Here is a 16652-nt window from a genome sequence, read left to right as displayed (position 1 = left end):
TGCTCTTGGTGGATTCACACATGTCCCATATTCATTCCATTTTTTGAACTCCTCAGGATGTTTAGGGCTTTGGAAATCCTTTTGTATTCATCCTGCAACATGTAATTTTAAATAATATTTTCTGAGTTGAATTAAGACAGTCACTTTAAAGGGTGTGAATATCTGTGCAATCACTTATTTTATATTATATGTTTTTATTAAATTGGTATTACTCTGTATAAACTCAGTCTGATTGTGACACTGAATGTTTTTTGATTTTTTTGTTTTTGTGAAGAAGGCCAATTTATATTGACCATTGGTCAAGCATAAAGCATCCAGGGGTGTGAATAATTGTTTTATAGAAAATGTATTATCTGTTCTTTGTTTAATTCATGAATACCATGGTCAAATCTGAAAAGTACAAAATATTTATAATGGCTGTGGTTATTGTTTGCATACAACACAACCATCATATAATATCTGGGCATAAAACAGTTCTAAGATTTAAACTATTCCAACATATTCTATTTTCCATTTAAAGCAAAAGCAAGAAGCTAATCTTAGATTTGCAGCAAATTGGTTAGCAATGCTGTGACGGTGTGTACATACCTCTATTTGTCAGACTTTAGTAACACAACGTGGCGGGAGATAGCCTAAAGATGGGATGGATACATGTGTTAGAGTGCTGTAAAAAACAGGAAATGAGGTGTGTGTGTGTTGTGTTTGGAAAGAAAAAGAAGTACAAACTATTAAGTGGTTCATGGTAGAACTGCATACCTTGTATGACATTTTAGGTCCATCAAACTTGTACAGTATACACTGTACCTGTATTAGTTACATAATTGTTGATATAAAAATCTAAAGATAATCAGGAGACTAACATGCTTTTTGTATTAAGTGATAATGTAAATGCACACCAAAACACTGCTTACATCACTTTCTCCTTAACTAAATCTGTTTTGCTTTTGTTTGAATTTATCACTTTACAAGTATTAAAAGATTTTTTTTGTTTGAATCTTGGTTTCCTTGTCTCTTCAGCTGATTTTTCTTTTCCTCCATTGCAAAAATCTACTATGAAAGTGGACCTGTTTTGACTTGCCTTTAGCTTGTCTCCTCCTAAAGAACTTCTGCCTGATGTTCCACTGGAGGAGCAGAGCTGTGGCAATGACATGTCAAATCATCTTTGCTCTATTTGCTCTGTTGATGGCTGGAGTAATTTGTTTGCTTCCAGAATCTGTTGATTTAATGGATTTTTCTGACCTGCAGACAGTTTTAAGTACTTGTGCATAAGTACTTTTTATATAGTTATTTTCCATATAAAGAAAAACGTTTTCTGTTCAGAACTGCAGCCTTACTGCCTTTTGTAGGTTAGATGGATGGGTCAATCAGACATCTGCTTACAGGTGTGCATGTTTACCCAACCAACCCCTCTATATGAGATCTTTTAATCTTAATGGGACTCACATGGTGAAAAAAGGATTAAATTAAACAAATAAAAATGTCTGATTGACAGAGGCATGCTTCTACTAGCTAATTATAGCACCCAAGAAACAGAAGTAACCTTGAGTGCTATATGCTACATGCATAACATTTTTCGCATTATATTTAGAGAGATTATTTTGAGTTTCAAGAAGGTTTGCAGGGCTGCTGGTTAAATGAGCCTGATGTTAGGGACAGAAGACTAGATATAGAATCGTCCTACATAGTTCCACACTGATCTTGCAGATCAGTGAAATTCCATGTCAGATGTGATTGAAATTAACAAGCTGGAGGGGTTTGTGGTCGAGCCTTGGCCCCTGGGCTCAGCCGGACCAAGCTCGAAGAAGAGACAGGATGCCACCTCCACATGGGCCCACCACCTGCAAGAACGACTGTCAGGTGGTCAGAGCAGGTGCATGTAAGGTTGGCGGCAGGCGAGGCAGGGTCCCTGGCCATGTCAATTCCTAATGACAAACTAGCTCTAGAGATATGGAATGTCACCTTAATGGTGGGTAAGGAGCTGGAACTTGTGTTTTAGGTTTAGCGATAACAACTAGATAAAGGATTCTGTGTTAGGCATGGGCTGTCCATAACAAACACCATGTTCGACCATAGGGTGATTCATAAGCCTACTTTGTATCAGGCCACATTAGGCCAAGGGTTCTAAATCGATTTCGTAATCATGTCATCAGACCTGTGACCCAGTGTGTTGGACACTCAGGTAAATAGAGGGACAGAACTGTAAAATGATCACCACCTGGTGTTAAGTTAGATCTGGTAGTAGGGGAGGCTGCTGGACAGACCTTGTCAATCAAAACGAGTAGTGAGGGTGACCTGAGAACGTCTGGCAGAGCTTCTTGTCCGTGAGATCTTCAACTCACATCTCCAGGATTGTTTTTCATGTGTCCTGGGGAAGGTCAGGGACATGAAATCTGATCGGGCCATGGTCAGGGCCTCTATTGTGGATGCTGCTTCCTGGAGCTGTAACCTGAAGGTCATTGTTGCCTGTCGCAGTGGCCACAGGAGAACCCGCTGATGGACACCAGTGGTGATGGAGCCTGTCAAGTTGACAAAGAAGGCCTTTAGGGCTTGGTTGTCCTTGAACACTCCTAAACCAGCTGACAGGTACGAAATGGGCAGAAAGACTGCAGACTTTGTGGTTGTGAATGCAAAAACTCAGGCATGGAAGGAATTTGGAGAGGCCATGGAGAACGACTTTCGATATTGGCCTCAAGGAGTTTTTGACAAACCATTCGATGACTCAGAGAGAGAAAACGGGTCCTATCTCAGGCCATGCTTGGTTTGAGTGGGAAACTGCTGACCTGGACTGGGGATATTGTTGAGTGGTGGAAGGAGAACTTTGAGGATCTCCTTAATCCGGCTACCATGTCCACCTTTTAGGAGTCTGGGCACTCGGTGGAAGATGAGTCCATTACCATGGCAAAGATAGCTGAGGTAGTCAAAAAGCTCCCCAGGGCGCCAGGGGTGGATGAGATTCCGCAGGAGTATGGGGTGCCTGCGTTGCTTTTGAGGGCTAGCCAGACCCTGTATAGCAAATCAGGAGCTGTGTCTGCATTCTTGGCACAAAGTTCTTGGTGCGGGTTGGACTACACCAGGGATGTCCCTTGTCTCCAATCCTGTTTGTGGTGTTCATGAATAGGATCTGGAGGTGCAGTCATGGAGAGGAATGTGTCTAGTTTGAGAACCTCAGGGTCTCATTTCTGCTTTTTTCAGATGATGTGGTTATGTTGACATCTTCAGGCCATGACCTTCAGCATGCACTGGGAAGGTTCAGAGCAGAGCGTGAAGCATGGGCATGTCCCACTGGGAAGAGACCTTGGGGCACACCCACAACTTACTGGAGGGATTATGTATCCTCTCTGGCTTGGGAACACACTGAGATTCCTCTGAAACTGAAAACGGGGATAGGGAAATACAAAGACAGTGGTATCTGGATGAATTCCTGTTCAATAGAAAGTGTAGCCAGCGTGTTCAGTCTTTATCTTAATGCTGTTAATGTTTATGTTAAGCTTGCTTGCCATTGTACCTACTCAGTCTACGCCAAACCACATCCATATACACTCGATCTCGAGGCACATTATTGTACATCAGCCTTGGGCTGACCCTGGGCTGAACAAAATTAGCTTCAAAGAGCAGCAAACAGAGGTGTGTGACAAGACATCTGTCAATCATTCTGTACCATAAAAGACATTAAATGAACAGGGCTGTTAAAATTTAGCTCTTTGGAAATACTCCTGCGTTTTTTAGATTGTTTGGCAAGAGTTTTGTTGTAAATTTCACAAAATGTGATACTATTTTTAATTTGTGATATTAGGAATTTCAATATTTTTATTGTAGACACCAGGGAGGGCTTAGCACTACTAGCCCACTTATACTAGCCATGCCTGTACATATATAGACACATTCTTTTAACCAAAATTACATTGTTATTGTTTTTTTGCTAATAAGCCTCACCCAGTTTCTTATTCTGGGTTAACAACGTTAGACCCACCCACCCACCAACACACACACACACACTAAACATGGCAGCACAACAGCAGGTCCTCAGCAGTAAAGGCCAGGGTCTACCATTCCAGACAGGACCCAAGATGCAGGCTGTGCAAAGATGACAAGGCCAAGATACTTTGGGACTTCCAGATCCAGATTGACAAACAGGTGATTCTAATCAACCGGACATTGTGGGGTCGACAAGCTACAGAAGAAGGTAGTGGTGATAGACATCAGGAAGAAGGAGAATGAGAAGCTTGAGAAATAAAAAGGGCTGAAAGAGGAACTAGAGAAGACCTCAGTGGTGGCAACTGTCATCAGATCACTTGGTCTGTGACATCCAAACTGAAAAAAATGTCTCATAAGATCCAAGAACAACCTCAGACATCTGTCTAGATATGCACAGATATAGAAACAGCCAAGATACTAACATAATCTTGAAGCTCTCAGTCCTCTGGAAGAGGAGCCAATTTTGAAGAGAAGTGGAACCGCCGATGTGGAAAAATAAGGTGAGCTGGGTGTTTATATATACTTATGAGTTATATTCAACTTATCGGTTAGAAGCTAGTGCCCAAAACATTATATTTCTTTGGTGATATTTGTCATATTGTTATTGGATTTTACCTCCACCTTGTTAGGAAACTTTGCTAAGTTTTGGACAGGCCTTTTAACTTACACATTGTTAAGATGTAATTGTTCAACGCCAACAGAAAACTTTATGACAGAGGGAAGTCCAGAAAACCAGATTTAACTAAATTGGCAGTACTAGTACTAAGATTTTAATATCAGGCGAGAGGGAAATGAACTCACAACACAAACTCATCTTCAATAAAACAAAAACTTTTCTTACTAATCGAAACAAAAGGGCTAACACGGCAGCAAAACAACAATAAACTAAAATACTTAGAATCACGAGGAGACAAAAGATAACTTCATTGTAGTTCAGAAACCAGCAATTGAAAGCAAACAAACAGAATATATAGGCTGGGGCTGATGAAGAATTGGGCACGGGTGACTAATTGTAAACCAGCAACAGGTGAAGATGGGTGTGGCAGACTTACAAGGAAAAGTATTGACTGAGGGACAAGGTGGCAGAAAACACGAGGCACAGGGAGTAAAACCAAACACGACAAATGAAAACGCAGGTAACAAATTGAACACAAGAATGAAAACAAATATCTCAAAAACTCAGAGAACCCATGAAGGAAACCGAATGATGGATCTCATAAACAGAACATAATCACAAACCTCACAAAAACACAAAAGATTACCCAAAAGTAACTCAAAATACCTGATATTTAAATTTAATAAAAAAATCAAGAGTTTATTAAAAAATCAAAAGAAAATCACAGATGATTCACTTTTGGTCTGTTGTGTGCGAGCCTAAATTTCTTCATGCTCCTAAGTAGACAAATCTTTCATTTAAAAAATATTAACTGTTATGTTTGTGTGAAACAAAAATACAAAATTTAAAAATTTGCACATTTTAATGACACAAAAGAAAATTTTAAATCTTTAAAGGAATGGTCTATGGAAAAGGCCTTATGATTTTGGGGGTAATTAACATAACAGTTATAGAGATAAACATATTAAGCCATTTTCCAAACTTCTGAAAAAAACAGTTACATCAAAATAGGGCATAGGTTTGTCTATACAAAAAATTGTAGTTCCAATTTTTGATTTATTTTTATTTTAAATAAAATCACATTGGCTTGTTGCTCATAGGCCACACCCACTTTCGTAAGTCACTGCCATAATGAGGGAAACAAATCAGTGTCCTCTTCAACATTTATCTTTGATTTGATTTTAATTTAGTTGGATCAAAATACTATCTGCTATTCATTATATTGTAAGGAGTACCTATGGTAGGTTATGTCATTGAATTGCCTGTATGGGCCTGAAAATGAAAAAATAGGATAAAATAAAATCAGCAAAAATTACTAATTTGTCAAAAGATTCTGAAAATATTCCCTAATGACTAGCCATGTGTTCTGCACAAGCACAGTGTTTTTCATGCTCCTAAGGTCACAGTTTTTAAAAAGACAAAACAATGTCAATAATATTGGGTGTATAGTATTAAATAAGAAAATAAAAAATAATGATAACAGTTGAACTAATTAAAACAAAAATCAAACAGTATTATCATGACAGGCTGGAAATTATCCCTGCCAATTTTCATAGTGACTGAAAAATATTTTGCTTACTTACTAGCATGTAGCTTTTTACACAACTTCCCCACAAAAAAATTAAGAAAAAAAACGCTAGAATTTTTAGTATAGGAAAAGTTGAGGTATAAATTCGAGAGGATGTTTAGAAGTTTTTGTAGTGCATTTTGAAGGGATCAATTCAGGTTATTGTCCTAAACAATTGTATAAAGTTAGGTAGAAATCAGCATGCTTATAATTTATAATTTAGATACAACAATGCCAACAATGCCACCCCTCCCTGGGCTGCCACCTTACCGTGGTGGAGGGGTTTGAGTGTCCCAATGATCCAAGGAGCTATGCTGTCAGGCGCTTCATGTCCCTAGTAGGGTCACCCAAGGAAGACAGGTCCTAGGTGAGGGATCAGATAAAGTGCAGTCCAAAGACCCCTTATGATGATTAAAAATTTTGGACACAGTGTTCCCTTGCCCAGACGCAGGTCACAGGGGCCCCACCCTGGAGCCAGGCCTGGAGGTGGGGCACATTGGCGAGTGCCTGGTGGTTGTGCTTTCGCTTATGGAGCCTGGCTGGTCACAGCCCGAAAAGGTGACATGGGTCCCCCTTACCATGGGCTCACCACCTATGGGAGGGGCCAAAGGGCTCGGGTGCAATGTGAGATGGGTGGTGGCCAAATTGGGGACCGTGGCAGTCTGATCCTCGGCTACAGAAGCTCTTGGGGTGTGGGGAAGGAGCCTGAGCTGGTGTGTGAGGTTGAGAGGTTCCAGCTAGAAATAGTAGGGCTCACCTCAACACACGGTTCTGGCTCTGGAACCAGTCTCTTTGAGAGGGGTTGGACACTCTTCCACTCTGGAGTTGTCCCCGGTGAGAGGCGTCAAGCAGGAGTGGGCATACTTGTTGCCCCCCATCTTGCTGCCTGTACGTTGGGGTTTACCCCAGTGAATGAGAGGGTAGCCTCCCTCCGCCTACGTGTGGGGGGACGGGTCCTGACTGTTGTTTGCGCTTATGCGCCAAACAGCAGTTCAGATTACCCACCCTTTTTGGAGTCCTTGGAAGGGTTACTGGAGAGTGCCCCTCCTGGAGACTCTCTTTTTCTGCTGGGGGACTTCAACGCTCACGTGGGCAATGACAGTGAGACCTGGAGGGGTGTGGTTGGGAGGAACGGCCCCCCTGATCTGAACCCGAGCGGTGTTCTGTTGTTGGACTNCTGTGCTCGTCATGGATTGTCCATAACGAACACCATGTTCAAGCATAAGGGTGTCCATATGTGCTCTTTGCACCAGGACACCCTAGGTCGCAGTTCAATGATCGACTTTGTTGTCGTTACATCTGATCTGCGGCCACATGTCTTGGACACTCAGGTGAAGAGAGGGGCGGAGCTGTCAACTGACCACTATCTGGTGGTGAGTTGGCTCCGATGGTGGGAGAGGATGCCGGTCAGACCTGGCAGGCCCAAACGTATTGTGAGGGTCTGTTGGGAATGTCTGGCGGAGTCTCCTGTCAGGCGGAGCTTTAGCTCCCACCTCTGGGAGAACTTTGAACATGTTCCGGGGAAGGTGGGGAACATTGAGCCCGAGTGGGCCATGTTCTGTGCCTCTATTGTTGAGGCGGCGTATCGGAGCTGTGGCTGCAAGTTAGTTGGTGCCTGTCGCGGCAGAAATCCTCGAACCCGCTGGTGGACACCGGCGGTGAGGGATGCTGTCAGGCTGAAGAAAGAGTCTTATCGGGCCTTCTTGCTCTGTGGGACTCCAGAAGCAGCTGACAGGTACCGGCAGTCCAAGCGGCATATGGGTCGGATGGTGACTGAGGCAAAAACTCAGGCATGGGAGGAGTTTGGAGAGGCCATGGAGAAAGACTTCTGTATGGCTTTGAGGCGATTCTGGTCCACCATACGGCGTCTCAGGAGGGGAAAGCAGTGCAGCACCAACACTGTTTATGGTGAGGGTGGTGTGCTTCTTACCTCAACTTGGGATGTCGTGGGTCAGTGGGCGAAATATTTTGAAGACACATCATGGCTAACGCGATTCTGCAATCTTGCGTGGACATCGGGGGCAGTTCCCCTGGACAGACTGGGGTGGTGGTCCCCTTATTCAAAAAGGGGGACCGGAGAGTGTGTTCCAACTTTAGAGTGATCACACTCTTAAGCCTCTCTGGTAAGGTCTACTCGGGGGCCCTGGAAAGGAGGGTCCGTCGGATAGTCGAACCTTGGATTCAGGAAGAGCAGTGTGGTTTTCATCCTGGTCGTGGAACACTGGACCAGCTCTATACCCTCAGCAGGATCCTTAAGGGTGCATGAGAGTTCACCCAACCAGTCTACATGTGTTTTGTGGACTTGGAGAAGTCGTTTGTCCGTGTCCCTCGGGGAATCCTGTTGGGGGTACTCTGGGAGTATGGGGTACCGGGGCCTTTGATACAGGCTGTTAGGTCCCTATATGACCAGTGTGAGAGCTTGGTCTGCATTGCCGACATTAAGTCGGACTCGTTTCCGTCACCGATTCTGTTCATAACGTTTATGGACAGAATTTCTAGGCGCAGCCAAGGTGTTGAGGGGATCCGTTTTAGTGACCTTAGGATTGCGTCTCTGCTTTTTGCAGATGATGTGATCCTATTGGCTTCATCAGACAGTGATCTACAGCTCTCGCTGGAGCGGTTTGCAGCCGAGTGTGCAGCCGCTGGAATGAGGATCAGTGCCTCCAAATCCGAGGCCATAGTCCTGAGTCGGAAAAGGGTAGAGTGCCTTCTCCGGGTCCGGGAAGATGTCCTGCCCCAAGTGAAGGAGTTTAAGTATTTCGGGGTCTTGTTCACGAATGAGGTAAAAATGGAGCAGGAGATCGATAGGCAGATTGGTGCAGCGTCTGTAGTGAAGCGGGCGCTGTACCGGCCTGAGGCCTGAGGTTGAGTGTTACCAGTTTGATATAGTTGGACTCATTTGCATGCATATCTTAGGCTTTGGAACCCAACTCCAGGAGATGGTCTGGACTCTGATCATGAGTGTTTCCTGAAAGCTGATTGCACTCACAGAAATGATTCATGGCAGAGTTTGTTTTATGCATTGACATCTATTTGATTGTACTTAAAAACTCATATTTTTTATATGTATGTGTCAGGTTTTACTCAACAGTCAAATAAGCAAGCAGTTCGGCGACAAACAGACTCAGGAGGCAACGATAAAGGTAAGTTATTTTATTTACATTGAGAATGGGAGTCAGGATCTGAAAGGGAAGGTTGAATGTAAGTACTGGTTTGATTGTATGAAGGCGATGGTGAGAATAGAATTTGATCTGATAATTGTAGTCTTACAGGTGGATGAGCGAATCCAGCACGGAGGAGTGAGATAGAGGTAGTTGTCACAAGTGGAGGCTTCCAGGTCGGCATGTTCCAGGCGAGAAGGTGAGTATTTCCAGTGACTTGGTTCCTTGTCGGAGGCAGACAGGCAACAGTGCAAGCAGGTTCGGGTGAGTGGCTCTGAGGATCTTTATCGAAGGCAGCCAGTAACGCGGACCAGACAGGACTCAGGAGAACAGGTAACTCTGGGACCATTTGAGATAAATACAAATGTTAGAAAGCACTAAGAGTTTCAGTTTAGTCTTTGGCAGAGAAGCTTTACCCAGGGCAAGTGATGCTCCAGCGCTGATCTGGTCTACACGGCAGCTTTAAGTATCCAGCCACTCCCATGGTCCTGATGCTTTGCAGCTGTGGGTAATTGTCTAGCCAGCCAATAGGAGACCAGGAGCAAGCAACCAGGAAGTAAACTCGCAGAAAACCACAGTATGCCTTAAAATCAATTATTATCTACATAATTAAATCAATTCCAAAATGTATTTAATGTAATTAGTTAATTTATACTAACACAGTTTAAATAATCAAAGTTGTAAAACAAACAGGTAGCAGTAATGCCCCTTTAAGTTGGTCACCAACCGTCATAAAATGCTAAAAGAAGAAGAAAAAGAAGAGGATGTCCTGCACTTTTGCGTGTTGCCAACATGCAGGTTAATGTGGGTAGCAGTCGTCCACGTGAAGGTAAGTAATCAGCGACATCCTATGTTCTATTACTTCCAAATGTGTCCTAATCGTGCAGTTTATGTCACATGACATCACATCAATATCAATTTATTTATGTAGTTTGTGATTATTTTAAGCAGTTTTATCTTGATCATGTTAATGTACCAGACAATACCTGTGCACGCTAGCATCACAGCTAACAAGCTAGCTATTTCACTACATCTTGGGTAGTTTGGTAATACAGCTTGATACTGGATTAAACTAACCCTTTGCAGTCGTTTTTCATGCCGGTTGAAATGACTAGTAACATCAGTAGCTAAGCAAGCCGGATAGCATTCCTTTTGTTCACAACATTTAGCCTATTCATTTTGTAACAAGTTAGGCTCTAACTAAACTAAAGAACTGAACAAGAATCAAATTGAGTCACAAATCCAGACTCTAACATGTTAGCTAGTGTTCGCTGAGTGACTGCCTTTTAGAGTACTATATTTAAATACTGGCTTGCATTACAGAACTGAGTGTTAGATGCCACTTTTCTTCTCACTTATATTCTTTTTTCCAGATACCTAACTCTTAGGGTATTTTTCTCTTCCTCCTGTCCTGTTTTCTTACCTCCATGTGGCAACATAGATTTAGTAAGTGCAAGTTAATAGATGTACACATCAAAGTGTAGTTCATGTTAATTTACAGTCCATGTTATGTTAATATCAAGTTGAAATGTTTAGAGTAAGCATGTTAAAAGTGAAAATGATTTGATTTACAATACAAAAACTTCATTAGGCTTACAAAGTCTGATCGCGGACAAGGTGTGTTCGTTTTTCAGGTTTTGTTGTACATTATGCACTTTGAAAAAGAGCTGGCTTTTTGAGTGCCTTTGTTGTAACATCATGAAAGCTGTTAAACTCCAACAACAAACTCAATCTGTAAGGCAGCTCATTTACAGATAACCTAATTGATTTGTTGTTCTTTGTCTTCATTCACAGGTGCTGTGTGAATGTGGCCTTGCAAACTGTGTCACAACTCATTATCTACCAAGTATGAGTTATTAAAGCATTAATGCTGTGATATTTTCACCATAGCCGGACAAGCCGATATCCATGTGTATATCTAGACTGTCCTTGCACATTCACAAGCTGGAAGAAACTTTTGAGTCACACATATCAAACACACAGGAAGTTAGAAACAGCAAGTGCTCAGTCCACTACGTCCTCATGTGAGACATGTAGGTGTGAAGAACTTTCAACAGAGAAGGAATACTTTAGTCATATAAATCAACACCTTAGGCAGTATGACAATTTAACTTGTATGTTTGCGGGATGTACATATCAGTCAAACATATATGGCACTTTTAACTCACATAAAAATCGTAAACATAATCTACACAGTCTAAAGGATTTTAAAGCAGGTGTAGTTAAAGTCAGTATTCAGTCTAGTCCAGCAGATAAAGGGCCCGCATTTACTGCGGACATGGATTGTAGTCTGTCAGATGCAGATAATGATATTGATAATTCAGAGGAACTTCCAGAAGTTGTAGAACAAAAGCTTGGCTCTGTTCTATTGAAGTTGGAAAACATTTTTCATATTCCATGTACAGCAATAGATGAATTGGTTGACGAGCTACACTACTTGCTGAGTAATGTGTCCGTGCCAATAACTTGTAGCAGTATTTCAGATTTTTTCAAAAGCAAAAATTTTGAGGTTGATAGCTTGGTTATTAAGGAATTAGCAGGTTCACTGTGTAAATCTAATCCTTTGGCAAATGCACTGGGAAAAGGTGCCCCCCTTGCAACAGAGTATAGGAAAAAAGAGTACTATAAAGAAGTGTTTAAGGTTGTCGAACTTGTAGAGTTTGTTCTTGATCAAAAAACGAGAAAGTCCTTTTAATATATCCCATTTTTGCGATTTTTGCAGCAGATACTTGATTCTCCTGAAGTGTTGAATAGAGTTATTGATAGCCACAGAACACAGGGCAGTAACACAGACCAGCTTGAAAACCCGCAGTATTGCTCCATAAGAGATGGTGTATACTTCAAAGAAAACCCTTTTCTGTCAGGTGATGAGTTAAAAATTTGTTTAACCTTATACATTGATGACTTTGAATTGTGTAATCCTTTGGGCACAACACGGAAGAAGCACAAGTTGTGCAGCATATACTGGATTCTCAATAACTTGGGACCAGACTCTCACTCAGCACTCGCCTCTATTTATTTAGCACTTTTGTGCAAGAGTAATGATGTTAAGACATATGGATATAGAAAAATATTAGAGCCACTTTTACATAATCTTGTTACATTAGAAGAGCACTGTGTCTATGTTTCAAAGCTTGGGACTTTTGTCAAAGAAACAGTGCACAGTGTTACAAAACAAAAAACTGCTGTGGCAGAAAACAAGAACTTACTAAACAGTGGATCACAAGGAGAGAGACATGAGGAGAACCAGATAGTGCAAGGTAGCAACAATGAATCAGCGAGGATATAATGAAAAAACAATATAAAGACTGGGCTGACAAGGAAGTGGAAATGGGTGACTGACTACCAACTAAGGACAGGTGCAGATGGGTGTGGCAGGCTGACTGAAAAACTACTGAGCTGAGGGCAGGTGAATAGTAGCACAGAAAACACAAGGAACTATATAATATTCTAGAGCACAAGGAACAAAACTATGCAATATATATAAATTAACATGAAAACAAAAAGCAAACTAAACACAAGGATCACAGAAGAAGAAAATAACACAAGATTCTCAAATCCTGACATTTGGGGTGTTTGGGACAATCATGCTGACATCAAGCTGTTACATTTATTAATTAATTTCTTCATTTATTCATTTAGCCTTTATCCACTGTCATCCCTAAGCATTTAAGTTTTGACAGTGCCTATATTTCTATTAAAATTTTTATGGTATTTATTCTTATCTTCCTCCTTTCTTCTTCTCCCTTCATTGACTCACTCTTTTTCTTAAAGTAATTTATATAGTCAATAAACAAAAAATAAAAATCAACGTGACTTGAAAGGAAAAAAAGAAAAACGGGCTGGACTCTAAAGATGTTTTTTTTGTTGTTGAGACCGGAAAAGGCTTTTGTGTGTTAGTCTTGAAGCATGCATACTTGCACTTCAGGCTGTTTAGTCCACTCATGGATAGCAATGCTAAATAGTTTAACTCATTGGTTGTCTACAGTGTCTATAGACAAGATTAACTCATCCTCTCCTTACTCCCCAACAGGCCCCATCTGTCATATTATAGAAACAGGAAATTTCTATTTTCCCTAATACATCTTTGATCCTCTGCTGTTTCCTCTCCTCTCAACTCTTCCTCCTCTCTTTTTCCTAATATTTCCATTTCTTCCTTTTGCATTCAAATTTCACTTGAATATTTATTGGTCTTGTAATCTTGAATCTAACAGTCACAGAACTTTGAGGAGGTACAGTTGAAATCAGAAGTTTGCATACACTATATCAAAAGACGTCATCTGGCCTCTGGAAATTGCACTCTAGGATGAACCAGATTGTGCAAGTGAACAATTCTCTTCCTGATATCTTGGCTGACTTCTTTCGACTTTCTTTTGATGTTACACAAGTAACCAGTGTGTTTCAGGTGTGCATTAAATTACATCTAGAGGTGTGTCTATAATTAACTCAGATGTTATCAATAAACCTATCAGAAGCTTCCAAAGACATGCCAAATGTTCCAAATTGTTTAAAGACATAGTAATCTTAATGTATTTAAACTTTTGACTTTGAAGAAAGTAATAAAAATTGCCTTGAAAACATTTTCTGCCTCATTATTCTGGCATTTAGCAAATAAAAATAATTTTGAAAATCCTAATTGACCTAAAATGGGAAAAGTTTAATCTGATTTCATGTCAAACAGTGTGAAAAAAATGCATGTGTCTTTTTAGATAGTTTAGTCTTATAACAAGAAAAAGCACTACAAATGCCATCTTTAGTTTGAGGATAATAATGGAGAAATGCAGAGGATCATAAAGAACTTTAATGTGTTTTTGTGGATTTAGAAAAACATATGATAGAATACCAATGAAGTAGCTGTGGTCTTGTATGAGGAAATCTGTTGTTTCAGAGAAGTCTGTTAGACTTATACAGGACGTCTGACAACAACAGAGGAGCTTTTTCAATTTTGAAAGCTCCTCAGATGAGAAGTGAAACGTCTTCAGCTACAGAATAGAAGTCCAGTTGTTTTTGTTTTTTACCCTTTTTTGGATTCACCATGTCCTGGATGACTGAGAATCTACACCAACTAAGGGGAAAGTGAGAATTTAAAGCATGATCGCCAATATCAGCTGTTCTCACCACACATTGCAGGATCATTTCATCATTCACATTGGAGTTGTTACAAAAAAGATGGGATTCAGTTGGTTGGTGTCCTCTGAACACTGCCCTAGTAAAACGTCATGAAAATGAAAAGGGTGAATTTTTTTTTAAAAAAGTCTGCAAGTCTGCAGACTTTGCAATACTGATCCTGCTTTGCCAGTAAACATGATGACGATGATGATGATGATGATGATGATGATGATGAAGTAATCAGATATGACAGCTAAGGTTAAGGGAGGGTGACACAAAGTCAGATTTTTAGGTTTTTACAAATTTTACTTTCACTTTAGCATCAGTTATTTTTAAATCAAATCATATGTCTAAATCTTTACTATCTACATAGTTTAAGTATGATGTGCAAATTTGATTGAATGTCATTTTAGACATTTTATACTTTGAACATATGTGTGTTCATATTTTGCACTGTACACATAATTATGACTTTGCTTCAAGTGGCACCTCCCTGCTGTTACTCAGCTCCTTCCCTCACCCCCCTCTCTTCTGCCTCCTACCTTTTCGAACATTCCCATCTACGGTGCGTTGAAACTCTCCTGCGCTCAGCAAAAAGCAAGCCCGGTCATGTGGATATCGCTCGCGGCTGGTAGTGGAGCCGAGACCTCCGGTAGCTGGGCTGCGCTCATCTCCAAGAACTTGGTCAATCGTGGGGCAATCTTCGTTGGCCAAGGCTGCTGTGTTGGCTGCTGCATCACCATTCTGCTTAGAGTCTGCAAAAATGGGAGTGTNGAGCAACAGTGAAGTTAACAAAACAAAGGAAAAATATGAATAATTACTAACAAGAGGAAGAACATAATTTAAAAAGTCGAGTAAACAGAGATGGAAGAAAGATTATGTAAAAATTAACTATTTGTACATCCAAAATAAACAGATAAAAAGGGGGAAAAAGTTCAGGACTTCATGGGTTTATGACAACATTTTACAATAGATTCTCCAGGCAAGTAGCTCAGTTTCTTCTAGATATATGAAATTATTGCCCATCTACATCACTCATTCCTAGAACTTTAACTGAGGATATAATTTCTCTTATTGAAAAGAAACTTAAGACCAAGTAGACCGCAGCTCCTACAGACTAATTTCACTCCTAAATGTTAATGTCAGGATTTTGGCCAAGATCTTGACAAAATGGCTGGAAAATCACTTCCCCTCAATATGTTTGGTGGATCAAGCTGGGTTTATTTATATTTGTTTACAAATATACAATGCTTACTCAACATATTCATCCACCTTCTTTACATCAGATGAACTTAAAGTAACTTTGCACTCAGTGCAGAAATGGCCTCTGACAGGGTGAAATTGGGATATTTATTGTAAGTGCAGAGAAAAAAAGAGTATGTAGGATGGAGCAGATGGAGAAAAGTTTCAGAAATTATTTGTGACAAACCAGTGGCAGCAAATGTCAAAGGAAATGTTCACAAGACAGTGGTGAGTCCAGCTATTATGTATGGTTTGGGGCCAGTGGCAATGACAAAAAGACAGAACTGGAAGTGTCAGAACTGAAGATGTTTGGATTCAGAATAAGGTCATCAGAGGTTGAACAACTGGGAGATGAAGTTAGAGAGACTGGACTGAGATGGTTTGAATATGTGCAGAGGAGGGACAGTGGGTATATTGGTAGAAGGATGTTACAGATACAGCAGCCAGGAAAAAGACAGAGGAAGGAGAAAGCGGAGATATATGGATGTAGTTAGAGATGACATGGAGGTAGAGGGATTGTGGATCTTGGTAGGGCTGTCAGTTGCTAACGTTATTGTTTGCATAGGCAATTGAACCATTGTATATTTCTTTTGGTGATTGTGTTTGCTTTAGAAGTTTGGATTTATTACAAGGCCAAGTTCATGGAGGCAAGGGAATGCTGAACATTCTTCTCTTAGCATTCTGTGCTTGAAAACTGTTCTGTTTCTGTGTCCATCCATGTATTTTTTTTACCCGCTTCTCCATTCTGGGTCACAGGGAACTGGTGCCTATCCCCAGCAGTCACTTTGCGAGAGGCAGGGGACACCCTGGACAGGTTGCAAGTTCATCACAGGGCCACATAGAGACAAACAACCATTCACACTCTCACTCACACCTAGGGGCCTAGGGGCAATGTAAGAGTCACTAATTAACCTAACATGCATGTTTTTGGTCTGTGGGAGAAAACCGAAGTGCAAAAAACTACATGCAAACTCCACCAAGA

The 16652-nt window shown here is 40.9% G+C and overlaps 1 protein-coding gene across 3 annotated transcripts in view; it reads right to left on the bottom strand.

The window, feature by feature from the left end:
- The window catches only part of LOC108245358 (potassium voltage-gated channel subfamily C member 1-like), a 162387-nt gene that overhangs the window by 27580 nt on the left and 118155 nt on the right, over positions 1-16652 (bottom strand). For all 3 annotated transcript variants that reach the window (XR_001808975.2, XM_017432207.2, XM_017432208.2), the window contains exon 4: positions 14971-15183. Coding sequence is in view for 2 of the 3 variants with exons in the window: in XM_017432207.2 (XP_017287696.1) it covers positions 14971-15183 (213 nt within the window). In the remaining variant the exon portion in view is untranslated. The remainder of the gene's footprint in view (positions 1-14970; positions 15184-16652) is intronic.

This window comes from Kryptolebias marmoratus, linkage group LG12 (genome assembly GCF_001649575.2).
Source record: "Kryptolebias marmoratus isolate JLee-2015 linkage group LG12, ASM164957v2, whole genome shotgun sequence".
Lineage (NCBI taxonomy): Eukaryota > Metazoa > Chordata > Actinopteri > Cyprinodontiformes > Rivulidae > Kryptolebias > Kryptolebias marmoratus.
The sequence above is the reverse complement of the archived record's forward strand: the minus strand, read 5'-3'. Positions and strand labels throughout refer to the sequence as shown.